The 27,700-nt window shown below is 38.9% G+C and overlaps 1 protein-coding gene across 4 annotated transcripts in view; it reads right to left on the reverse strand.

Moving 5' to 3' along the window:
• Positions 1-1,287: 1,287 nt before the first annotated feature.
• parga (poly (ADP-ribose) glycohydrolase a) overlaps positions 1,288-27,700 on the reverse strand; it is a 30,675-nt gene continuing 4,262 nt past the window's right edge. For all 4 annotated transcript variants that reach the window (XM_030748506.1, XM_030748504.1, XM_030748507.1 and 1 more), the window contains 14 exons: positions 26,869-26,991; positions 26,669-26,749; positions 26,190-26,264; positions 21,180-21,272; positions 19,757-19,911; positions 14,619-14,698; positions 14,458-14,518; positions 13,817-13,892; positions 10,356-10,503; positions 7,320-7,398; positions 7,137-7,245; positions 6,453-6,558; positions 3,222-3,350; positions 1,288-2,505 (listed from right to left, as the gene is read on the reverse strand). In XM_030748506.1, the coding sequence (XP_030604366.1) occupies positions 2,324-2,505; positions 3,222-3,350; positions 6,453-6,558; positions 7,137-7,245; positions 7,320-7,398; positions 10,356-10,503; positions 13,817-13,892; positions 14,458-14,518; positions 14,619-14,698; positions 19,757-19,911; positions 21,180-21,272; positions 26,190-26,264; positions 26,669-26,749; positions 26,869-26,991 (1,497 nt within the window). In that variant the 3' untranslated portion in view covers positions 1,288-2,323. The remainder of the gene's footprint in view (positions 2,506-3,221; positions 3,351-6,452; positions 6,559-7,136; positions 7,246-7,319; positions 7,399-10,355; positions 10,504-13,816; positions 13,893-14,457; positions 14,519-14,618; positions 14,699-19,756; positions 19,912-21,179; positions 21,273-26,189; positions 26,265-26,668; positions 26,750-26,868; positions 26,992-27,700) is intronic.

Genomic DNA, 27,700 nt, shown 5'->3' on the forward strand with positions numbered 1-27,700 from the left:
GTGAGCACTAGTCGACAGAAGATCAACCAGACAGAACAGGGTAGGTCTAAATATCAGTGGATCACTAATCACAGCATCCTTGTTTTTTGAAGCTCCTTTTAATGACACCAAAATGTCTATTTCTTAACAGACTTCATATAACAGTATATGAATCATTCTCAGCCAGTATTAAGGCTCAGTGTTTCCTGAGTTTTTCCTTTTTCTGCTACTTGCATTTGCACATTTGTGTTTGCTGCTTCTCTCCAGGTGACCCAGACTTTGCAGGGTCAGGCAATTATGAACTGAAATGCCATTTTGTTGCAATGACTTTGCCACCTGACAGAGATGGAGCGAAGACCAGCTGCTTTTTGGCATTTTGTTATTAATGTCCATTGATGAAGCGACCTGTGCCGCTGGGTAACATTACAAGCTTGATGTTAAATAACTTCCTGTTTAGAATGATTACATCACTACATGGGGCAAAACCGGACCAGCTGTCCGAAATGTGTGGAGTGGGAAAATAGAGAGAAGTAAATATTCTATAAACTCTAATTTATGGTGACATATAAAAGTTAAAAGAAAAGTCTTAATACATCACCATTTCTGTTGTCTAAGGTTATTCATTTGCAGGATCAGCCTGCCACATTCAATGCTCAGTGTTATTTGATTAAATCCAGCAGGCACCAGTAAGCTGAATAAAGTTCAGGTCCAGGTAACCCACGCTCACATCAACAGTTAGGTCTGCCAAACCAAATTAACTTTATACGTGAGTCCACAGCTTATTTGGTCAATGCAGGGCTCAGTACAAAGAGCAGAAGAAGCAGATAATGTGTAATCCACTTACCCCAGCCAAGCCTACACACCATTTATGGAAGTCCACGTCATGAGGTTATTTAGGAGTCCTAATTCATCTAATACAGCATGTTTGAAGGCATAATTTAATTTTTCTGAAAGCCTTAGGTACATGCACTATCACAAAAGTCAATCAGATGATTAAATAATGTATGATTTCATGAAATTAAGTGACAAAATTGCAGTGCCAAGACACTGCTCCAAACATCCATATTAAACAAAAATGAAATCTCTTGGATGAAGGCAAGAGACTACAGCAAAATCTGGCATTTTTAATGGATGATTATGCTAACCTGATGTATAGAAACTACATAACTCTACACCATAGCATGGCTTCTTTATACAATTTTTGGTTCAATCGTCTGAAGTGAGGTCATGCTCCTAAATTTTACATTGTACTGATCATTTTAGTAAGTGAACAGTGTTCACTTGAGCAGAGAAATGCAACACAGAGTGTAGAATTACATTTTATACTTTAATTAAGAAATTATAATAAAAAGAGTACAACCTAAAAGCCTAAATTACAGTACTATGCAATACCCAAAGCCTTTAATATATTCATAAACTCATTAAATAGAATCCACACTGCCAATCAGAAACCACAGTAAATAAAAAAAAGATGAGCCCCAAAATAAATGTGTAAAAACATTAACAAAAATATTGTTCGTGCCATTATATTTTTATTTGCTCCCCCTATGCTTAGCAAATGACATTTTTCAGAATAAAATGAAATATCTAAGAATACAGTGAGCATAAATTTCCTGTATGTTTAATTATAGATGATTTCCATTACTAGTGATAATTTGGATTGTTGTGATCCATAACAAAATATGCCTTAGGGACAATATGTATGTTACACTTCAGTATCATACAGGATATAAAAGAGCAGCATATATTTGTAGAATATTTGATAAATAAATGTTACCCATGCATAGACTACAGTATGGCATCTCATTCAGGCACCTCACCATAGCCTGGGTATGGTAACTAGAGAACTCATCCAGAAAGTGTAGCAAACAATACAAGACACGATAACCAGGGAAAATTATCACGTCCTGGATTATCAATGGTGAAATGTGTTTACACCCATGCATATGATGAATATTTGGCCATATCTGTAATCAGTGTGTAAAAAAAATGAACTCCACATTACATTTAGACTAAAGAAAGGCCTAACAGCAACCAGGATTTACTATTGCTATAAGTCTCTGAAAAATGTCACCACATTTGGTGCTGTACTATGAGATTCCTATGATACCACCAGTAAGAAAGGCAAAACTGTGTTTTGGTAGTTTGTGTGTTGGGATCACAAATTTAAAGGGTGTGTGTGTGTGTGTGTGTGTGTGAGAGTGAGAGTGAGAGAGAGAGAGAGAGAGAGAGAGAGAGGTTGATGTCAGAGAGAACAGTGACCGTAAAAACAAGACTGAGGGCACACTGAGTCTTTTACAAAGAGTGACTGGAGAGGGGAGATTAGGTTACAATTGTTTTCCTGTTAATGAGAGTCTGAAGTTACAGGAGACATCCCACAATCCTTAGCAGAATTCAAGGTGTCAGAGGCTGCGGGGGAGGAGACTTTCTCGTAGATGAAATTGTAGAGGTTGATGTCAGGTCGAGTTGTGCGGCAATTCTTGCATTCCTCATTGAAGTACTGGTTTAAAAGGCTGTACAGCTGCCCTGTAAGGGTAAAAAGGGTGGTGGAGAGAGAGGAAGACAGACAGGTGGAGGAATAACAAAAGGAAAGGGATGTGCAGGGGTTAAGAGAAAGAAGGAACACGGGATTTAAGAGAAACAGACAAAAAAGCACAAACAGGTTGTGAGTCAAAGAACAAGAGAAACACAGATATTCAGGCAGGTAAGAAAAAAAAATGAAAGTGTGTTTGGGCTCATTTATAAATCAAGCGCACATACGCACTCACATATACTGCAAGCTTTTTTTTTCCCCCTCTGTAGCTCCACTTTAGGAAATGGATGGCTAGAGGGGAATTTCTCTGAAAGGCTTCAATAAATGTCAACAGAAGAAAAATGAAAAGAGGGGGAGGGGAGAGGTAGGGGCCAGTTCAGGCAGTAATCCACTCTGCGGCTGAACCTGAATGGATGGGCTGAGGAATGGGAGATGGCCCACAAGGTAGACTAACTTAACATACTCATGGAGTGTGTGCTGTTATTTATGCACACATTCCTGTAATGACATCAACAAGGAAAATCACTTTGAGGTGTAAAAGCCCCAGAGGTTGATTTCATGTTCACTGTTCCTGTAATCAACTTGAATAGATCAGCAGACGCAGGTCTGATGTGGTAATAATTGTACTGTGTGACAGCAGCTTATCTACAAAATGTAACTCCCAAATACAAAAAAACTCCACATATTTGGTTTTGTGTGTGAATCTTACCGACGGTGACTTGTCTCTCAGTGAGGAAAGAGTGCATGTCATGAACATCTTTCATCAGCGGAGCATCACCAAATGTGAAATACGCCACATCTCGCCCAGCCTGTGCTGCTGCCATTAACTGAATCAGTGCTGAAAAAAGAGCGAAGGAGAATGGTAAAGGAAAATTCAAGCAACAGCATTACACTCTGTTTGCACCATTAGTTTCAGAATAAAACCATAAAAGTGTAATTGAGTGCTGAAAAGCATGACAGACTAAATATTTGGTCAATAAGCCAGATAAGGCATGGCTTCTGGAAGAAAAGAACATGAGCGGCAATTTGTATCAGAGGAGTAAATAATCCAGCACTGGCAGAATAGCCTCGTAAACAGCATTCAGTTTTTGAAATTAGGTTTCAAGACTTTTAAATATTTAACAGAATGGTTATACATTTCAGATTAATGAACACTCAAAACAAGCCATCATTAGCAAAAGCTTTGTAATCTTTACTTCAGCATACCCGCTTAGTCTTCTGTAACTACCACATCTCAAGTCAGCTCCAGGACTTTCATGTAAAATACAGTTTTTAGCTTACAAAAATACCAGCTATGCTAATTCTGGAGCTACTGAGTGGGGCCCCCCCGGAACCTAAAATCAACCTCAGGGACTTTGTGAAGTCCAGTCAATGTATTCATAGCATGCTGCAGAAGAAATCAGCAGATTCAGTTTTAAATCCAAGTGTACACAAACACAACCTTAAAACACATTTTTGTACAATGAATCTAGCCATATCAGGCACTCTTTAAGAATTACAACAACTGCATGTCCAACACACAACTGGCCAAAATACAAAATACACCGGCCTCCTGCTTATGAAGACAGATGTTGCGTAAGTCCACTGAGAGCAGCATCAGTTGGATTTATAGTGTCCTTTCTCTACAATCAATCGCCCTTTTAATGGAAAACACAAATGTGTGTCAGATGATCTATAAAAGATGGAAAGGGATAGAAGACTGACACCCTGGGAGAGCATCTAATTGACTAGTGGGGCTTGAGAGAAACTGGCACGAGTTCGAGTGCGCTGTACAGTACATGCTACATGAATGCTGAGTGTCCTTCAGCAGGGGTTCTACTGTTTGGGACAAGCTGTGATCATCTCTGAGCTACTGATATTTAACTCAGTCTTTTGAATCCAGAGTTAAAATTTTGATGTAAGAAATTGGACGCAGATGCCAACAATTCAATTCAATTCAATTCAATTTTATTTATATAGCACCAAATCACAACAAACAGTCTCCTCAAGGTGCTTTATACTGTAAGGGAAAGACCCTACAATAATTACAGAGACAACCCAACAGTCAAAATGACCCCCTATGAGCAAGCACTTGGCGACAGTGGGAAGGAAAAACTTCCTTTTAACAGGAAGAAACCTCCAGTAGAACCAGGCTCAGGGAGGGGCAGTCATCTGTCCCAACCAGTTGGGGCTGACGGGAGAGAGAGACAGAACAAAAGACACTGTGGAAGAGAGCCAGAGATTAATAGTAACAAATGATTAAATGCAGTGATGACGTATAATTCCATTTCTGGGTCCAAACTGTCACGTGATCAATATGCCGCAATGCTGTGTCCCTGGTTGTTTTAACACTAGAACTACCAGCATTTTCCCTCTACTCCTTTTTCTACCAAGCGCTGCCAAATGGCAGTTTTACATCTCATTAGGCCACCTTTTGTTATGTACACGGGGCCAGTAGATTGGAATGTGTGTGGGATGGGTGTGGGGGTGGGGATGGGTTACCAATGATGACCAATGATGACTCAGGGTCGCCAGGTGTATAAAAAGCCAGGTCACAACACATATTTCACCTACTCTGTTGACTGAGAAGCAAAGATGCCAAAGGTTTACGGCACACAGCAAGCTTTGGACATGATCCTCAACCATGTCAACCCCTGTGACTCCGATGGAGATGAAATAACCCTTGTGCTAAATTCCGACTCTGAAAATTCTTCTGGTAAGATTTCCTGTTTCATCACTCTGCTTCAGACCATTCAGGAGTGGACTGTCCAGCATGCACGCCAGACACAGCAGGGAAACCGGTTCATGGCCCTCCCTGAACTAAAGGCGTTCATTGCAATCCTTATCCTGCGAGGGATTGTCCGCCTTCCAGCGGTGCATGATGTATGGTCAGCAACACTGGGAGTGCCCGCAATCAGCAAGATTATGGCCCGAAACCGCTTCCAGGACATCATGCGGCACCTACGCTTCGATGACAAGGACACACGCCATGAACGAGTTGCAAATGATCGGTTTGCTGCAGTCTCTGACATTTGGGGGTTTTTGGTTACCAACTGCATTACCTCCTACAACCCAGGACGGCACATCACCATAGATGAGCAACTTTTTCCAACTAAGACCCGTTGCTGTTTCCTGCAGTACAGTGCTACAAAACCTGACAAGTTTGGCATAAAGTTCTGGGTGACATGTGACCTGAAATCCAAGTATGTATGCAACATCATCCCATATCTTGACAAAGACCCCAGTCGTCCCACAGGGGAAAACTATCGGAAAATGTGGTGATGTTACAATCATCTTTAATAGTGAACAGTCATTGGTTATGCCATTGCTGTTGATTTAGGAGCATTTGGACCTCATGACGAAATGACGTCAGACTTAAAGACCGGATAGCAGCAAAACTAAGGGATGGTTCAGGGTCACCTGATCCAGCCCTAACTATAACCTTTATCAAAAAGGAAAGTTTTAAGCCTAATCTTAAAAATAGAGAGGGTGTCTGTCTCCGAATCCAAACTGGGAGCTGGTTCCACAGAAGGGGCCTGAAAGCTGAAGGCTCTGCCTCCCATTCTGCTCCTAAATACTCTTGGAACCACAAGTAAGCCAGCAGTCTGAGGCAAAATGCTCTATTGGGGTGATATGATACTATGAGGTCTTTAAGATAAGAAGACAATATGGGAGAAATATGCTCTCTCTTTTGAGTCCCCGTCAGTACTCTTGCTGCAGCATTTTGTATCGCCTGAAGGCTTTTCAGGGAGCTTTCAGGACAGCCTGATAATAATGAATTACAATAGTCCAACATAGAAGTAGTAAATGCATGAACTAGCTTTTCAGCATCACTCTGAGACAGGATGTTTCTAATTTTACTAAATATTATGCAAATTCAAAAAACTGTCCTACATATTTGTTTAATTTGTGCATTGAACACAGTTTATAATTTTTGTTGTCATAATTCATCCAATCATACCTTTGAGCCGTGTGTCTCCACCAAAAGCTCCGCAGCCCCAGTTGCCTGTGGCCACCGCAGAGAGGTGCTTCCTGTTGGCGTTATTTCGATGGAATCCACAGTACGCCTGGGATTAATACACAGGAAGCAGAAGGACGTAAAAGTGGGGAAGAAAAACAAACAGGACAATCTTTTCTATGATCTCTAAATCTATTAATATTAATTCAAATCAAATCAATGTATAATGTGTAGGCAAGCATTAAGCCCCAGGCTGACCCACAAGCAGATATAAGAATATGCAATAAAGCATCTATTTTACTGTATATATAGCAGAGTAAGAAAAATTTTAAAAGTGCATCATATTTTTCTTAGTCATCAGGAGAGCAATAAACTAATACTACTTAGAGTTGTGTAGTGTTGCCAGATAAGTTGTTGTTAGTCCTTAGCTATGTTCAGTGGTTTTACAAATCACTTAAACTTTTACTGACATCTTTGCAGTTGTACCAGACAAAATATCAAAGCTCATGGTTGTGAGCTTTCTATCAAAACAATATAATATGGCCGCATTCAGCATTATGTCATCTACTGACACCTTTTGAAAGGTACTACAAATTAGAGCAGTACTTTATAGGTTTTTTTTGCCACCTTTCACAAAGACACATCTGCCTGGGAAAAAAAAAAACACTGAATTAAATCTTCCCTCACCTTGTTGAGTTCTCTGGTCATCTTCTCAGGGAGAAATTGTTCTAGGAAGTGCCTGTACTTAAGAGCATCAATGGCCACAATCTCTGTACATCTTCTCTGCCAGTCATCCCTGGAAATGAAAGATTTTAGATTTAAAGTATCAACAAACACATTAAAATAATCCTGTGTAGGAAAAAAAAATACCTGGGTGTCTCATCTTTGCAGCTTTCTTCCCATTTGTAACTCTCGGCATAGCCAGAATATCTACTGTATTGTTCAGCTCCTGCAGAATAAGTAAGACAAGGAATATATGAAGTTACTCACTGCTCTGCAGGCAGAACACACAGCAGGTCTAAATCTGGCCATATTTTTTTTTAAAATCAAATTTAGCGCTTTCTATGCTCCACATGAGAGTACACAGCATAAGCTCATATAGGATTGTCATAAATAAAGTCCACTGATTTAATAAGTTATCTGCTTTGGGGTTTTTAATGAAAAGCTTTCAGCTAAAACTGGGAGAAACTTTAAGAACAGAACAAGCAAAAATTAATCACTGACACACCTATTTTTCTAAAAGATTAGCTCCTTTATAACGTCTATGGATATGTTCTAAGGGTTAGAGCAACAAAGATTTATCATTTGTTATCGCTGTGCTCCTTTCCGAAATGGTTGCCCATTAACGGCCCCATACATTATATATTAGGTATGAGGTGGTTACACAACACTTTGTTGAAGACTAGGAGTTAAATGTGATTACATGGAGGATTACAGTTATACTCTATGCATGAGGAGAGTATGGCAAAGTGTTTTCTTAAGTTAATGAGCAGGTGTCACTAAGACAAAAACCAACAGTGATCAACAGCTCTGCAAATTTTGTCCACATTAAAGAAGCTGTTTATATATAAATTGTGATTGTTCCAACGCATCTGAAATGGTGGTTTCTGAACCAGTAATATGTAGAGTAAGGTACTGGCTGTGCTAAAGGAATTGTTACTTTATTTTAAACATGCTGTGCCATTGCAAGTCCAGCCCAGCAAGTTAAGTGCTTTCTGCAACACGAGTGACTCCTAATGTCAAAGAACAGGCTGCCCATATCACTTTGCCCATCAAAATTCTTCCTCCTCCCTATTCACCTTGAGCCTATTCAGTCTGGCAACCAACCCATGATAACATCCTGCTATACAGATGTCCATCATGAGACCACATCGCAGATCTGTGCCTTCCAATCTAAAACAACAGTGGGCATTCAAACTTAGACTTGAGTTCTGTTTTACACGTCATCTGATGCTTAAGTTCCAAATGCACTTGAAGACTTGTACTAGGGCATCTCTGAAGATGAAGAAATATGATCAACTTGACAGAAGAGAAAAACAGAGAGGGCAAGAGAGAGAGATATAAAGAGTCTTGCAAGAGAAATGGGACTTTAAGAGGAAACACGGCATCCGTGCGAGGAATACTCTGAAGGTTTTAATGAATCTATGGCATAACTGGCCCATTCCATTAGTGCAGCAATGACCTTAGTTAGACTATAAATTCTTTTCTGTCCAAATGTAATAAAGTTAAGTGGAGAGGAGGAGGAAGGAAGAGGGAGGGAGGGAGGGAGACACTATGAAGGGAGGGAAAGACAGGGACAGTGACTCACCACCTGAAGGTCACTTAGGAGAGATGGGAATTTCAAAGACGACAACATGGCGCCACATAAAAACAGACATGATTGGCTTGCTGAGACAAAGTTACATTTTTTTTATTATGTGTTTCTTTGGTGCCAATACCAAACAACACCTGACTAATTGTTTTCTCTACTGTTCAAACCCTCAAAACAACAAGCATAAACAGTGTGCTGTGGGTGCACGTCAAATTATGCAAAGTTGTTTTCAGTTTGGAGTTACGTTTATAAGAAAACAATCAATCAATGGCAGCTTCTATTTAAGGTAAGTCAAAAAAGATATATCCTCACGCCAAGAAGATGAATTTATCCAACAGGATAATGATGCCTCAAAATGATAATTTTATTAAATAAAAGCAAAATACTTATGTTACTATATTTACTTTTTTTGGCACATCTGCATATCTTTATCTGCACGTATTTCTTTCTATTGACAGTGGTGAGATGTGAGGCATGGAAAAAAGGTAGGACGACCAGAATTGCAAGAGGGGGGCAAATGAGAGGGGTAGAATGACCCAAACAGTGAGTTGGAGGTTGAAAAATATAGCAATTCTGCTTGGGAGAAATGAAGGATAACCAAGCAGTCCTATCTGAATCAATGCAATAGATTTACCTTCGGACTGGAAGGAAGTATGAGGGTAAAAATGAATGGAGCTTAATAAACAGAAAGAGCTCAATGAACAAGAGAAAATAACTCAGTGATGGGCAAAACACCGGTTTAAACCAAAATGTAATACTAGAGAGGCATGGGAGATATATAGATGTGTCTAGTTTCTATTGGAAAAGGAGGAAAGCCAACAGAATATCAAGAAATAATTGCTAAATAATAGCCTATATACCACATGACATGAAGATAAATTAAACGTAGAGTATTTACAGTCTGCTTACACTATATATCAGTGTCTAGTGGTTCTGTATGTACTAGTGTTTGCTTCCAACTTGTAACAATCCAGTACATGCATACTGTGTAAGGGGACAGATTGACTTGATGCTCACTCAAGCATTTTTATTACACAATCAGTGAATATATCCATCCATCCATCCATCCATCTTCTGACAATTTGTCTGGGTCGCAGTACTCTAGACCTCCCTCTTCCCAGCCTTCTCCTCAAGCTCTTACAGGGTGTATACAAGGGTTACACCATGACATTTCCGAGCCAACCAAGAGATGCAAGCTCTCCAGCACGTCCTGGTTCAACCCTGGGTAGGCCATGCCTGAAACCTCTCACCTAGGAGGTGTCAAGAGGCATCCTAGTCAGATGCCTGAAGCACCTCAACTGGATCCTTTTGATATGTAAAGATGGCAGCCACTCCTGAATTACTTCTCATCCTATCTTCAAGACACCTTTCGGAGGAAGTCCATTTCCACCACTTGTATCCACAAGCACTCTTTTCTGGCTGATAACCATGGCCTCAGACTTTAATGTGCTAACTCTTATTCCCACCACTTAACATTCAGCTGCAAACCACCCCAGTATGACCTGGATGTCATTGCCTGATGTAGCCAAAAGAACCACATCATCCACAAAAAGTGTGTGCGTGTGTGTGTGTGTAAGACAGAAGACACTACACACCTGTGATGATGAGGCATTCATTGTATTCCAGAGCTTCAGTAAAAAGGCGAGAGATAATGAGCTCAGGGTTGATAAGAAACCTGATTTCTTCCTGGACCAGTCCATGTCCTGTGACTCCGCCACCTACAAACCTGTTGGCAAAGTCCACCTAGTGAAATAAAAGAAAAGAAATGGAAATTTGTTGCTGGCATCAAATTTAAAATTAACAATTTTAAAAAAAATTACATTTGGTATGTTGTCTTAAATATTGTTTTTTAAGTGATATGTAAGTACTTTTTACAAAACGTCCCAACTTTTTGGGAAATATTTGGACATATTGCCCTTTGGCCTGTCTTTCCAGTTCAAATGAGAGGATTTGTGAAGTTCTGTTATTGTCACTCCTATAATTTCAACAAATATCTCGATTAGTGTCTCGTTATGGCCATTTAAATCAGATAAATCTATAAAGATCATAGCAATGCTTCCTGCTCAGAACTAATCAAATCAGGAAACTATAAAAGAACACAACACATGAAGTCTAAAGATGTACTTCAAATCTACAATTAATCTGCATGAATGTGCGCAGATCTAATATATATATTTAGATATATGATCTAACAGTGTTGTATTTTCTAGGAGGGTTCACTATTCAGTGTTGAGACGACAGAGAAAAGGAACAAAAAAGGAAGGAAAAAAACTGTTTTCAAAGGACTCTCTCCAGTCCTGTGAAAAACTAAGAACACCCTTATTATTTTTATAGGAATTAAGAGGGAAGTAGCAGCTAGGTACTGTTAATGAAATGCACTTTATCGTCAGAAATTATGAGCCCCACAGAACCTGGGCACCTTGCAGTCACTGAGTTGTCTGTGAACTCCTCTTCATACCAAAGATTCTGGAGTTAAATGTGAGCCCATCTCTGACAGTTAAACCTTGGGTTATGCAGCAGAACAATGATCCCAAGCACACACAAATCACACACAGAATAGCTGAAAAAGAAACAAATCAAGGTGTTGCAATGGTCCAGTCAAGTCTGACTGAAATGCTTGGTTGGGATCTTAAGAGAGTTGTGCATAAATGAATGCTGACGAACCTCAATTAACTGAAGCAACATTTTAAAGAATGGGCCTTAATTCCTCCACAACGATGGAAGAAACTGATAAACCACGGGATGTACCTTATTTTTCACCGCTGTATAACAAGATATTAATAATTTGTTGTTGTTTCATTGCCTGTTTACTTTGTGACAATTCTAGCATAAGATGACATGTCCCTTTTACTCATGTTACTAAACTTTAGAAAGGAACATCTGATTGTTTTCTCCAGTGAATTATCTGAAAACAATACATCCAGAGTACCAGTGCTTGGTCTGCTGTCAGAAAGGCACTTGGAGTGGGGGTAAAGTTGATGTGGTTACAGTTATTAAATATATTTTTTAGTTTTTAAAAACTTCAACCCATCCCTATGCACCTTTAGGGCCTTTAACTCAAAAATATTAATAGTTCGAAGGCAACATTTTGCACACCTTCACTGAATATATTAAAGTTATTGTACAAAAAATTAGTTGATTCATATGGGGTCAAGTGGAGCTTTGTTCAGGTTTGGTGAATTTTACATAAAATGACCCAAATCACACACTGGACTGATAATAAATGAAGGGATAGTCAGTTCAGCTCTTGAGCTGAACTGACTAGATTAAGAAATGTTTTTTCGCAGGATAAAATTCTAAATAATAGCCCAGGGATTTGTGGGACTGAGATAAATCCATACCTACAACAGCCATTTGTGCTTATTTCTGGGACTCCTATTTCATCAAGGAAGTATTTTCATGTGGTACTTGACCTTCATGCCATGAAAAACCAGATCTTGTTTTTGTGGCACGGATAAGAGAACAGCCCATTCAAATCACAATGCTAATACTTAAACAGCTTGTCAGGGGTGAAGGCTCTGCTCAGTGGCCCACAACTACGTCAATCTGTGTGACAGTGGGTTTGTGTATGTTTTCTAACCAGGCGCTCAACTCCTCACCTTCACTGGTTTACCCCTAACCTCACCCCCCACCCTTCAATCTCACCTCCTGACAGGATGACAGCCCGCTCTGCCCTATCAAAACTCAACACACAGCCAATGTCCAGCCTGCTGAGGTAGCCATCAATCTGCCTGCAGAACTCCTGGCCCACTGGGTCACCCCCAGTGAGATGGCTCCCCCAAGTCATCTTTTTCTCTCTGTGCCTCCTTCTCCCTCATCCCCCACCCCAGGGTCGTCTCCTCCACTCTTGCCACTCTGAGCTACTCATGTGTATACATCAGCTGTCAACTAGAGTAAAATGAATGCACCAGCCACACAGGAACAACAAGGGGGGGGAAGAGGAGATCGGGTGAATCAATGCAGACAGACATTTAATAACTTACATTGATATGCACAAAAACTATACAACAGATTTAAAGCTGAAGGTAGTCTTTTTGCTTTTTAAAGCTAGAAATATGGACTGGTGATGGACAGAATCAGGTTTGTTAGGTGTAACCATAGGAAAAACTGCAGAACATGTTTGGTATTTCAAATTTAACACTCTGGGAGAGACTTGGACATTGTACAGCCAGCAGGCCACATCCATCCCTTTGGTTATCCCTGACAGGCCCATGTCAGGCCAATGGGAAATTAGGAGTCAAACGTAAATAAGAAGTATACATCACGCAGTTTGTCCCATTTCATCTACCAAATACTCTTTGATAAGCTGCCCATCAGAGAAAGGCTTACTGTTTTTTGCAATTTTGTAGAAAATCACAATACAACTTCATTCCTTTTATTTTGAAGGTGACTATTTTTTATTTTTATCTTTTTAATTTACATAACTGTGTGCAAGTGAATGCAACTTTGCTATAAATGCACTGGAACAACATTTATGAGAGATGTGAGTTTGCTAGCCCTGAAAAATGTCAGCTCACATAAAAAAAAAAAAGAAAGATTAATGCAGAATGTAGAGTTTTTAACAAGACATTGACTTGACTGAAGTTGGAGGTAAAGCCATGTGCTGAGTTTGTGGAGAACAGATTGTTGTGTTTAAGGATTACAAAAAGATTAACAAAAGACTTTGACAGAGAAGTTGCCACCAATGCGCTCAATGAAAGATACTACGACTAGGAGCGATATGTTCAAAAGGTAACTGCATGCTTGGATAGGCTGGAGCTGAAATGGGATCAACTGGGAATGTTAGTTTAATAGTGACAGAATATTGGCATTTTTAACTATGCCTATTTAATTTTTACACTGATTAACTGTAACATCTACTCTTACAAGTAACAGTTTATAATGAGATTAAATTAATATTGAGCAGAACTGATTTCAGCTTACTGATGCAGGCACTCCACAATAGTCCCACTTTCTCATGTGGCCCTTTTACAGTAACAAGGTGTACTGTCCTTTATGAAGCCGCACTGAATAACTGCTTTTTAACATAAGATGAAAAACTGTAAAGCATTCCTACCTGGAGCATCCCATATCCATTTCCCTCAATTGTCCCTTCACAAGTGATATGCAGGTGTGTCAGCTGAGTCTGAGACCTGGACCAAGAAATAAATAAATAAAAGATTGCAAACATTTCCACATTCATGTGCTTGTGTAAAGACTAGTCATCCACATAACATGTTTAAGTGGACCACATTAGCATGCAAGCAGTTTCTAAAACAGGGTCTTTCAGCTGTAGTTTATGTAGATGAAAAAAAAATGAAAGACACATGTTGAAAATAAATGCTTCTAGTTCTGATGTGAAGTCATGTTTAAGTTAAGTTATTAGTTAGCTAACAGTCATAAATGAACATGAACAATACAAAAATACCACCAATCCTTTACAGCACTGATGCCACAGCACCAACACTTTCAATCTCCTTATCTTATACGTTTTGCACATATATATTCAGGGATTCCCTCACACTTTGATAGTATTTCTGACTTTTACTGCATGTTAAAAGAACAGTTACTGCCCTACAACAATTACTACAGCAAGCAAATAATAATGCTATTTGATGTATACTGTAATAGACAGAGTATGTCATGAATCACAATATAACTTATTTTGAATGCAGGCAATTAGTTCAATATGTTAATAAGGTAGCAGAGAAGGATTACCTTTCCCAGTCTGGTGGATTGTTCAGTGCTTGTCTTGTAAACGTAACAAGACCCTCAGGTGCTTAAAAAAAAAACAGAAAAAAAAAAGCTATTTAACTGAAAGATACACGAGTATCAACGAGAAATGTCTTCAACATCACGTAAGATGTTTCATTGCTTACTGGTCTTTGTAACTCTTTTGAAGTAACACAGCAGAGTTTTCAATTTCTCAAGTTTTCTTTGTGAAGAACCTTCAAACAACCTGAAACCACAAGAATCAAAGTATCAAAGTTTAAAAACTGAGATTTTTCTTCTTCACTTAAAACACTACATGCAAAAGTTTATTTAAAAAAAAAGAAGCAACTTTACAGAATCTCCCCTTCAAAGTTGTGTCCATATGCAGTTCTGAACCACTTCGAGCATGACTTCTATTTTCAGATTGCTTTCTGTAAGTACTACTTTTTTTTTTCTTTTTTTTTTTTTAAATTGGCCAAGTTGTAGAACTTTATAATCACACCTGTATTTCTGACATTAAATAATGTGTTACATTTTAGAAGATGAGCGGAATGAACGTTTCACTCATTTATTATCTAAAGCTCACTGCACAACAGGAACATGAGTGAAGTCATGCTTTCAAACTGGCATGATGTCTCTCGCGTCTACCCTCATCCTTCATACAACAGCGCTGCCTGAGGCTCTGTTTCACTTTTCAGTTACTATTAAACTAGAGTGGAAGGATGGGGAGTGCACTGGATGGAGAGCTTAAATCACCCCATACTAGTACACTCCCTCCATTAAAAGCGACCTAAGCTGATGACTAACCACAGTTCAGCATTCTTCTTTCCCTCCCACCGCTTTCTGCTCAGACCAGTAAAGAAATAAAAACAGAGGGAACAAATGAAATGAAAAGGTCATTTGCTAAAAGCCCTTCTGTGAGGAAAAAAAAAAGCAATTTATTAAAGATAATTCTTTCATGTCAATTTTGGTTTTCCTTACATTATTCCTTACACAGCGCCTTACTCATGCTCTGCGATCCCTTTAACCCCATCCATTCCCTTAGTCAGTGCTAATTTGGCATAACATATCCTGGAGGACAACATGCCTATGAGAAAGTATAAGTGAAACACAAGTGAATTAGGGTGAGACTTACAGTATAGCCACAACTGATACCACACTGAAGAAAGAACGGCAACTAATTATGAAGGATTTAGTTACAAAATATACTGCAGCAATTTTCATTTAAGGACAGTAATTAGTTGGTTCTTGTCCACTATAACCTTATCTACTGCATAAAGTGCACATGGAGACAATATTTCTGACAGCCTTAGCATTACCTGTTCAGCAATTTTTTTTTTTGCAAATTAGGTAGACCATCTCATAGTGACTTAAAAATATTATTTCTCAGTAATGAGCCTTCAATGTTCACCAAACTCTTATTCAAATTCCCTATGTTATTTTCTTCTCAAATGTATGAAAATACAAGCCATAAAGAGATAAGTCTTCTGCCTTCTATCCATCACTTAACAGAGGACAAACCTCGACAGTTCTGCCAAAACAGCAATCAGCAGATTGCTTGCTGCTCTGCTTGCCCAAGACAGAGCGTCAGTGTAGCCGATAAGCAAAGTGACGGACACTCCCTCAATTACTGAGAGAAGGGGAGGGCCCTTAACGATCCAGGACCCATTTTAGACTGCAGTGGTTGTCTTGTCTCATCTCCTCAGAAACACCAAGACTTCCCCCCCATCTCTTGCACTTTTGTGTATTTTGCTCTTGGCAGAAATACTGATAGTGAAGGCATACCCAAGTGGTTCCTAAACAGCCAGCTCTGCAACTGAAATCAATGCTTACATCATTACAGACAAAGATATTGTGCCCTCAAACTGATGACACTGAAAGTACAATTATGGTTTAGATAAATATGATAATCGTCGTCCATATATTACAATATATGTGTATAAGAAGAAAAAATAAAGAGCAAAAAGCAAACTGTGTGCGTGTGTGTGTAATTATTATTAGCACACGTCCATGCTACAGTACTGTTTTAGTCTGTCACAATATACAGAATATGAACAAAAGTATTGGCCAATACCTCTTAATTTTTAAATGCAGGTGTTTTCAGACACAGGTGTATAAAATCAAGCACCTAACCACGGTATCTGACTTTATAAACATTTGTGAAAGAACGGGTCATTCTAAAGGGCTCACTGGAGCATGGTACTGTAAATGGATGCCACCATTGCAACAAGTCAGTCTGTGAATAGTGATGTTGCCCAAGGTTTCTGAAGTCCCATTTTGAAACATCAAGTTGAGCATTTGCGCTGTCACCTTCTTGGTTTTCAAAAAAATGGATCTGACGAAGAAGAGTGGGGCTGCCTGTGAAACTGCACTCTCATTGGCTAATGTCTTGTTGGCCAATTAGAGTGTGGTTTCATACCACAGATAATCCTCCACTTTTGAAACACAGTATGAGAGATATAAAAAAAAAATTGACAATTTTTTATTCAATATGACCCAAAATGAGTGACTGAGCCCATGAACTTGGAAGGAAAATGTCTGGTGGCTTTCAGATAGAATTTTTTAGGCACTTCTGCATTGGCTACGTCCATGCTTTAAACTGTCTACGGATTAATGCTACAAATGGGTCATTTTAGCTTGTTAGTAGGTGGTTGGTAGGTAAAATCATGACATCATGATATGTTACCATCGTGAAATTTATATCATACTGTGCTTTGGTAAAATGTTGTAGGTGTGTAAATGCTACAAATGGGCCATTTTAGCCTGTTCTAGTTGGCTGATAGGCAACATGATGATATCATAGTATCTGTTACAGATCAGAACCTTCAGGGGCCAAAGATGTACCTATTTGCCAATTTTGGTTGCTCAACTCCTGATCATGTAGGAAGAGTTTGTGGGCAAACAAATGGGCTTTGTGTGTTATAGTAAGATTAGCTAATTTTAATGCTATCCACTTTCCATCTGTGAATTTCTTTTTCTTCACAGGACGCTAATTTATTTTCACTTTTTATTTTGACAAACACCACAATGAGGAATCATGAAATAGTCACTCGAGTAAGTCAAACTGGTGAAGTAACCTGCTAAGCACCTAAAATTAATAAAAATGTTGATATTTGGCAGCAGTTTATCAATAAATTGTATCAAGGGGCAACATATACAATAAACTGAAGAATGGCTATTTTGTTCCACCCCTAACCTGACCAGCAATTAGAGAACATGTAAATTGCAGGGGATGTCAAAATTTATAACATTAAATGTTCATGTTCTGTAAAGAATATGGAAACTCATTATAAGGTATTGCCAAGCCCGTGTCTTCAGTTTGTCAGGCAACAACCCAAGGTTATTGCAAGTGTCACTAATGAGGAGACAGGGCCTCAAGGAAATGGGGGAAAATTGAGTTGAGGTATTATCTGGACAATGTTCAGGGTATAAAGAAGTACTTACTGTCCAAACATGAAGCTGCAAAGGTTGTAACAAAATCTAATTATAACTCTGTTACCAGCCCAATCTAGCCTATAAACAACATGTCAACTTTTTAGCCACTATCAACTGAGGAGAAAAAAAAATACTACCACATGCCTACCACATTCAATAAGCCGCCAGCTCAGAGTCATGATGTCATAATTTTTCAAGGCTGTCTTAAAATAGGAGCAGGGTATCCATGTGCACACTTAGATGGGTTTTGACTTGCTTGCTGTAATAATTTCTAAATTATATAAAATAAGTTTTATAACACAACTTTCATTTGTGTAAAAATGCATTCCGAAGTTTTTGAAGCCAAAATGACTCAACAGTACCATTATCCAGAGCTACTGTTTTGTTTGAAGAAAATGCTCTCTTGTTGTTATTACCACTCAATTTCAAGATGCTGGACAGGAAAACAATACAATTTTAAAAGCTCCATAACAATGGAAGATATCTAGTCGATTGTCATGTTCCCTCCTCCAGATAAACCTCTGAACACACTTACAGGTGGAAAAAAAAAAACCACAAATTGGCAAGTATAAACAGAAGGAGTGATTTACATCAATGTATCCACAGCTGTAAGAGGAAAAACCAGATAAATGACATAGTAATCCAGGTCACGATCCACCACAGTTCACGTGACCTCGGCCTTTGGCAAAAATTTGGTTGAAGGCCTATTAGGTGAGCATTGTGTGTGCAAATTTGATGAAATTCTGACCAATACTGTAGGAGGAATAGCAATTTTTGTGAATTATGGATGAGGGATGCTTCACCACAACATAAGCTCATTAGTCCTTCAGCCAAATGAGCTAAAAATAAATAATATTTTTATTATTTTAAGGCAGAAAATTATGGGCTCATCCTTTAAGTAGATCTTCAAAAGAACGTAAATAAGAAATTATTAACAAAGCCTGTTTCTAGACTGGTAACTTATTTTAACCTGCAATACCTTTACAATGCCTGCTCCCATCTACACTTTACACCTATTGTGTTAGAAGAAACAGCACAAGAGCCATCATTTTCATAAGTTTTGACTATATACATGCATCACTACCCTTTTTTCCTGACACCTCAAGTTATGAGAAGTCAGTGACACACAGACAAACAGACAAGTGTTCACTTTAAAACAGTCTATTAAAACAATTTGTTTCCATTAGCTATCCCAGGCTTTCTTAACAGGCCACTGGTTCTGAGTAGGTAGAAAGACAGAACACCAATTTAACACTCCTACTGGGATCTCCCTCCCACACACAGGGCATAACATGGAGAAAGATTCTCAGCCCACAGCCCCATACTCAAATCTATTACGTGACATTTGCAGTTACACCACAAACTCTAATATGACAGCTAAAAACAAATGACAAGCTGTGGCTACATTTAAACATCCAGAGCCATCAGGTCACTGTTTTTCCCACCACTGTAAGCAAGGTAAATTTCTACACTGAATGGTACGAGGTACAATATGTATAGAAAGTAAAAACAAGATAATTCGTCTAATAAGGGTTTTCAAGGCAGTAGTGCCCCCTGATGGAAATGAGTTTACTCTACTTTGAATGGTAGGATCATTAAACAGAGTCACTCAAATCTCTACCCGACTAAGGCAGATAGCTGACATTTATATGGAAAAATATATTATAGATATGTGTTATAGATTTATAAATAATGATGAATGTATTTGATCCCCAGTTACAGGGGGTGTCCAGTCACCTTAAATCAACTTTTTTCTGCTCTAAATAAAGGTTTACGAAGCAAGTGTGTCGACACTGGAAAACCTATTTTATGAATAAAATACTAATGGCAGCAGCCTGCCGGTGATTTCTTTTGTATTGTGTGCTTTCACCTGTAGAAGTTGATCTCAGGATAATTGCCATACTCTGACTTGCGGGAGTTGCGTCGAGGGAATGTGCAGAAGAAAGCATTGGCCAGAAGACAGGCTATTTGCTCCTGAGACAGGGTCAGGGAATGATTCATCCTTGACTTAAGTAAAGGAATTGGCTGCAAAGGAAAAAAAAAAAGAGAGAGAGAGAGAGAAAAATCAAAATTGTGAAAAGAGCAATGCTACAGTGACAAAGCAAGAAGTAAGATAAGGGATTACAGGAACAAGGACAGATGCTGAAAAAACAAAGTAATATGGGTTTAGTGGTGTAGGCTGGAGAGCTAATGAGGGTAGATAATTAGTTTAGCAATCTAGCAAACAGGAGACAAGGAGGGTCCCATTAGGTAAATGGGTGATAGTAATTAAGGTCCCGATTCTCTTGCTCTCCACCAGGTTTGTTCAGTCAGACACATGGGCCCCATCCATCTTCACTGATTAAGGCTAAAGAGCCTCCCAAGGCTGCCCAGTTAGCAGATCAATACCAGCTCTAATAAGGCACACATAAACAGGCCTGACGGTTAATACTGCCAAACAAAGCTGAGAGAGTCAGAAAGCTTCATTATCCAATTTCTCCAAATAATGCTCTTTTGAAATGGAATATGCACCAGAAACTCCATCCTCTAGTTAAAGTGGATAATACTTAAACTTTTGCCCATGGTTCCTGTAGTGAATAGTTAGAGGGATTTCCTTATCCTGCAGTGCAAAGTGGGAGCTGAATTCACTTGATTAAATTATACTGAAGACTGAAATGGATAACATGATTATAAAAATACCAATCCTGTAATTCTCCAATTGCTATAATTGATGACGGAGGAGGAAAACAAGGACAAATGGACATGACATTTAAAAGAACTCTGAGATGGATCAGCTCTATGCAATGTGAATCACAGAGATGCCTTGTGAGGTTCAACGGGGCTGATATCAAACCCATGCTCCCAAAATGTCTTGCTCAGAGAAGGAATTTTGTGGAAATCTAAAGAAATAGACCACATTTTAAAATTCACAAGTCCCAACTTAGTGCACTGAATTCAAAAAAGTGAGTGGAGTTTCCTGAAGTGTACAAGCATAACACACGAAATGGATGACAGAACATGACATGGACCTCTCCTCTCACAGTGCTCTTTTCTAATGAAGCAGTTCTTGATATGAACCAAAGAGGGGTATTCATTAACTGCAAGTTGTAACTCATAAGTTGATCCTGTAAAACATCCACCATCTAACCCTTACTGCTAACTTAACACACTTGCATTCGTCCTCCTACATACCTTAAACACTGCTACTTTTTAAACCCACTATCAACGCTCTACCTTGTACATTCTTTATACATTTACAAAACCCTTAAAAATAGATAATTTGCTATAAATACTGAAAAACAGTCAATACTTACCATTGTGCACAGCTTAGGGGCTTTAAGTGCAAGTTCAACCATAGAAGGTAGTATGACATCAAACAGCTGCTGTACCTTAGAATGCGCAAGACCCTGAAGAGGGAAAAAAAACATACAGGTTGAAGTATTGTTAAATGGGATATCTGTATCGAGCTGACTGCCTACTTAGGCAGGCAGTAACTCGGAGCCAGCAGTCAGAGTGACTGATTATATGTGAAGTGACATACTGGTTTGTCACACCACAGATTTTTTTATACTAAAATTGTTTTTGTGCTTTAGATTTTATGCTCATTGACCTGAGTGAGCTTTTGACTAAACAGAAAACAAAATCTGTATGATTTATGTATTACTACAAGCCAGGAAGTTACTTCTTCATTTCGTGCATTTTGCAAACTTTCAGCCAATATGCTGGCATAACTATGCTACCTCATTTAATTTAATAAATATGCACTTTAACATCAATCCATCTATCCATCCATTTTCTTCCGCTTATCCAATTCAGGGTCCAGGGGGACTGGAGCCTGTCCCAACTGCAATAGGACGAGAGGCACAGTACAACCCAGACACGTCACGATTCTGTCACAGGGCTAACGCAAAGAGACAACCATTCAGACTCACATTCATGTCTACAGCCAATTTAGAATCACCAAATAACATAAGTTCGCGTATGTCTTTGGATAGAGGGAAGCCAGAGTACCCAGAGAGACACGCAGACATGGGGATAACATGCAAACGCCATACAGAAAGGCTCCGGTCAGCCAGTGGCTTCAAAACCAGAATGTTCTTGCTGTGAGGTGACAATGCTAACCACAGCACCACCACTGCACAAACTATTTAGCAAAATGTTATCATACCTCTTCATTTATGTGAATGGTGGTATGGATAAAGCGAGCTAGACTGTGGGTATCAACATGAAACGTTCTGCAACTGATTTCACCTAGCAACAGCCAGAAACCTCCAGGAACCGCTTACTAACCAGTGGCAGAATACACACTCTCCCCTGTGATTGTATCACATGCAATGAGGTGGACAGCTCTCGAGCAATGTGCACGACATTATGTGAGAAATCTCCATAAGAGTGAAGTGGGGATGCTCTAGTTTTTTATAATTTTTATGATTTTCTTTTTTCTTTTTCTTTTTTTTTTTTTTTTTTAACTTTTTGGCCACAGCAGCTTTTTAATCAACAGTGGAGGGAGACAGGAAATGGGGGAAAGATACAGGGGAAGACACACGGGCAAACTGGCGACAGGCCGGGACTCGAACCTGTGCTGCCTGCACCACAACGTGGCACACTGACGTGGTCGCCTGTTCCACTACTGAGCCACCCGGGTGCCCAAATTTTTATGATTTTTATGATTGGCTATGAAAGTAACTCAGAGAGAGCTGTTAGCATCATTGAATGGTACAGAGCTATAATAAATTACTATTATCTAATTCAGGGAGCTCCTATTTTCCAAACTGGGTTCATGTTGGTCACCACAGTGTAACTTACTCTAAGTGTAATATTGGCAACATTAGGATTCCTTTTTCTTATAAACTGCTTCACATAATTAAAGGCATTTAACATAACATTTTCCAAAACACTGTTAAAACAACTAATAACCAAATTCTTTCTGTGGCTTTTCCCCTCAATTTCCTATTTTTTCATTTGCCATTTTTGTGAATTTTATAAATATAAGGAATTTTTAATTGTTTTTAATAAAAACAAATGATACATGGGTTTCAAGCAATTTTTTTAGAAAGCCATAAATTGTTCCTTTTTGTTTGCGCTTCATTTTCAAATTCCTTCAATTTAAAATGTGTGATTTTTTTTAAGGTTTAGTATTTTTTTCTTAAGCCAAAGACACAGAATGTAGCTAAAAATCTGAGGATGAGCCAACTGTTTGATTAACTTTAAATGGTCTAATAACAGAGTCAGAGGTCATAAACCCACAACAGTAACCAATATCGAAGCAATTTTCTCTCATATCCAACAATAAAAACTCAAGTTTCAGTTTATTGTTGTTATAGGTGAACTCTGACTACTCAGATATCAATAATCCCAACACTTCAGTGGCAAAAAAAGAAACAGAAATGCTGCAGAGCTGTTCACTACACAGAACCTTTTTCAGAAGAAACTACCATCAATCTAAGAACGAGCCTGCCACAGCTGAGGCGTCCATACTTCAGCCTGAAGCTTACCTCAGCATCCATCTGCAATTCCCTCTAAAATAAACACCCAGTTATTCCATCATACGCCCCAGATTTACAACGCAATCATTTATGAGTGTATTGGCTTCGAATGTCACAGTCATCAATCACTTGCCTTATTCTATCAAGGTAAGCAAGGGAGCTTGTGCTGATTAAATGGACCTTCTGGAGCAAATGCAAATGACCAATTGTAGAGAGAGTGGCAGGGTGGCTTGATTTTCCACAGGAAGTCTTTGGCAGTTGATTTGGCCAGGGGCATTTATATGGCTGCAGAGCAGGTCTGACTAAATGCTGTCAGGAGTAATGAGCTGGCAGACATCATAAAGCGCTCCTGTGGGACTAATAGATGGTAGCTGGTGATGCGGTAGGATGAGGGCAGAAAGATGACCCCCCACCCCCACCCCCTTTTCCACAGCTACAGCAGCTGACCACAAGGTTAGGGTGGATACAAACTATACATTTCACATCCATAAATATGACAGACTGAGTTTCATCAGGACAGTCCAGATTTAGTGCGGCACAGCATAGTGATCGATTACACATTGATCTTCCATACATTCTAGTCTTAACAAGTCATTTTAATTTTCCGGCAGCTCAACCTTCGCAACTCTTGATTTGACTATTTAATTTAGAGGTCTTCTAAGGGTGTTTTCCCAATACATTTACTGTCAAACTCTGACATGTCAAGGTAATTTTAACAGTGGGAGAGAGAGAAACAAACCAAGCAACAAAGCACAAAATTTAGAAGAACACCACTGTTGTCTTGCAGCTATGTTTGTGTACCTCTGCAACATTAGCTGTACTGTACTCCTGGCCTGGTTTCTGTGCTTAGCTCTCAGACATTTATCAGAAAGTGACACACTGACAGTTTCATTTGGCAGAGGAGAAACACTAAGACAATTTACAGACAAGCCCTAATCTAGAAACTCTTTTTTTTTTTTCTCCCCCTTACAGCTATTACATGCTGTGCGGACTGTCAGTCACAAGTCCAGGGGCAATGTATCCTCTCACTATTACTCTAGTTCTACAAAATGTTGCTCCACATTTAATTAGGTGCTCTTGGCTAAGTACAAGAGTTAGCATTCATACTGACCACAAAAAAAAAAAAAAAAAATTACACAGAAAATCGTGATATTAATCAGCCCGTTTGGTCACTATCACAGAATGGCTGAACATGTGATTTCTTCATAACATTAGCTTGTGCAGGAAAGACAAATGGCACAGTTCTGCTGTAGAATGGAAACTGTTAATTGTTTCTGCTTAAGTGTTGTCATGAAGGTCTTAATGCTTAATCATGCTATATCCACAAACTGACAGAAAGTAGTCACAGCCAGTAGGTGTGTTGTACCTGTGTCTGTCTATTTGATGGATTCATCACATTTTTGCCAACTGTTGTTCATGTAATCAAATTCTGGGTTCTACTGTGTCACTTAAACCCCAGTTTGTCCTTCTCTAGTGAGTGCCACTCACCTTTGTAAAATGTTTCTGCAGCATTAAAAAAAAAAAAATGACACAAGTGGGGGGGGGGGGGGGGGGGTGCTGTGGTCACGGCAGTGAGCAGGCAGTTGGAGTCACTGATGAAATAGCTTCCTGGAAGAACAACTTACTGGCTGGCCTTGCTTAGCATCCTTACAGATTTAATGGGGCCTTTTAATTAAATTGGATTAGGCTATAAAAAGGCTTAGGCAGCTATTGATCCACCAAGCTTTCTGCCTTCCTAAGAAATTATTTCAGTGAGGGGAAAAAAAAAAAGCACAATTCTGAATGGGCTAAATTTAGCTAAGTAATGTACAAGGAGAGGGAACATTAATTAGATTTAAATAAACTGACTGGACTGTGCCAGATATCACAAGCACTCACTTAATTTTGAACACTGCATTATTATGATTTTGTTCTTGATTGATATATCCGAGAAATATATTTAGCTAGAAAGACTTTAAGAAAAACAAACAAGTGATTTACTAAATGTAGCTACCAAATTAGGCTTCAAATTGAATTTGCTTTGCCATCCATCCATAAGCTCTTTTGGGTGGTGGAGTACTTTAAATGTAAAGTTTCAGCCCACGTAGTTGACAGCCAATAAAAATCATGCTTTATCTATGCTCTCTAAGGAACGAAATTCTGTAAAAGGGCTGAGACTTTAAAATCTTCAGTTTTAAAATGTTATCTTGTAAAATTAAATGACAGGAAATCATTATTCCATGCCCAAAAAAGTTTATCTACCAACATGTATGTAATTATAGCCCCTAACTGTCTGAAAAGAGGATAAAAAGTGCTAAATGAAAGGAGGAGGGAGACGGTAAAAAAGCAAGACATTCCCCTGGTTCACCTGAAACAGCTGGTGCTGCTATGCTCTGTGCTCATCTGTCCTAAACGTGCTCCCGAGAGACTCCCAGGTACCGTGAGGGGATGACACACGCTAATGGGCTTACAGTCAAACAAAGAGAAGCAGATTCCCTCTGCGATAATAACTTTAGTCTACTATGAGCTTTAGTTTCATTCTTTATTATAATAACATTTAAACAGATAATCATGTTGGGTTCAATTCTGCCAGTAATGGCTTAATTTCTCTATGAGATTTTTTTCCTCAAGGTAATCTTGAATCTTTTGAATTACAAATTGAAAGCCTGTTAGACAGAAAATGGTTTTTAAATAAGGTCTGCTATGTTCAGCAAAAACGTCTGTACAGGACAGGTGTTAGTATTATTTATATATTTTTAGTAGTCCATTAGGAAGCCATGTTAATATTTCTGTTTTGGGTTTTTTTGTGCAAGACAAACCCATAAAAATCAGGTAACACTTGCATACTGAACACCTTACCTCTGTACAAAGAAGGTTTAGGGCAGTGAAGTCCCATTTCTTTGCATGGCCTGTGTTATACCTCAATATTGCATCCTGGAGAGACGAATGAGAAGTTAGAAGTCACTTTGAAGATATAATATTGGCAGCGCAAAAAATACAGCTCGTTTTATAAATGGTGTGAAATATAATTGTTGCAAACCCTGCCACCATGTGGTTGCTTATGGAATATGATTTGTATATTTGACATTGCTTTAACAATTTAATTGGAAACAAACATGACCAGAAATTATTCAGTATCAGTGCAAAAATGCCTAAAAGCCTAAATCAGCTGCTTTGGGGTCATTTGTTTGGCAAATCTGGCAACGTTCATGCGTTCAGCTTTCTGAAACGATGTGTGATACCGGGAGAGGAGGTGGTTACCGAATCAAGGTTTCAAATGCTTAGTTTGCTAACAGGGACAAGGAGAGTGTGACTGCCCAGTCCTCCTGATGTCTTACCCTCACATCCAGAGAACTTTTGAACCCCGTCTGCAAAGCAGTGCGGATCAGGTCCCATCGACTTTGGACGCCATTTCCATCCTGGGAGACATTTAAAAATACAAACTGTTATTACTACAGTGTTCTCAGTGTAACTAACCTTGGCATGCTTCAATGAAAGGATGCTATATAGCTAAAGAATAGGCTTAAAACTAGTATACCTCAGTCTCCATAGGAAACAGATTCCTCTCTGAGCAGGGCATCTTAACTGACAATTCATCCCAAGCATCCTTGAACTTGCTTGGGTATGGGACAGGGACTTCTCCCTCCCTGAGGAGATCTGTCTGTAACATGGAAATAAAAATGCAAGGAAATAAAAATATATCTTCACAGGTTACTGTTGTTTTTATAGAAATTATGACGTAAGTAACTGTTTTCCCTTTGCTTGTTAAAAGAATGTGTTTTAGCTTACCTTTAAAAGCCCCTGAAAGCTAGGGCATGGTATGGTAGATTGTGTAAAAATTAAGAAATAAACTAAAATTCATATTTCTATATTCTATATAATCTTATATTTCTATATGGGATCTTATCTTAAAGCTAAACCCATCAAAAGTGAAAATACAAGCTTTATACATTTTCATGTTATAGATTTATTTGCTGCACGATGAACTAAAACCCAAGCCATTTTCACTGTACACAATAGATCTAATTAAAAGAGTAACTATAAATCCATTTTTTTTCTTGCAATTTAGTGATTGGCAGCATCTAGTTTATGTGGCAGTGTTTGGTTAGGGTAAGAGCAAGTTGTAGCTACAAAGCAGCACTGGCTATATTCCTGTGGGACTAGCATCGGAGGACAGTTTGATAGGACCACTACTGACAAGAGCCCCTCAGGGGATCATGGAGGATGGCTTCACTCGGCCCAGCACTGTCTCCCTCATTCTTATTCACTCTGTCTGTGTCTCAAGAGCCATTCTTTACGTCATCTCCCCCACTCTTCCCAGTCTTATTTTCGCTTATATAAACACCACTTTATTAGGTACACTTTGGTAG

This window comes from Archocentrus centrarchus, chromosome 15 (genome assembly GCF_007364275.1).
Source record: "Archocentrus centrarchus isolate MPI-CPG fArcCen1 chromosome 15, fArcCen1, whole genome shotgun sequence".
In the NCBI taxonomy this organism is placed as follows: domain Eukaryota; kingdom Metazoa; phylum Chordata; class Actinopteri; order Cichliformes; family Cichlidae; genus Archocentrus; species Archocentrus centrarchus.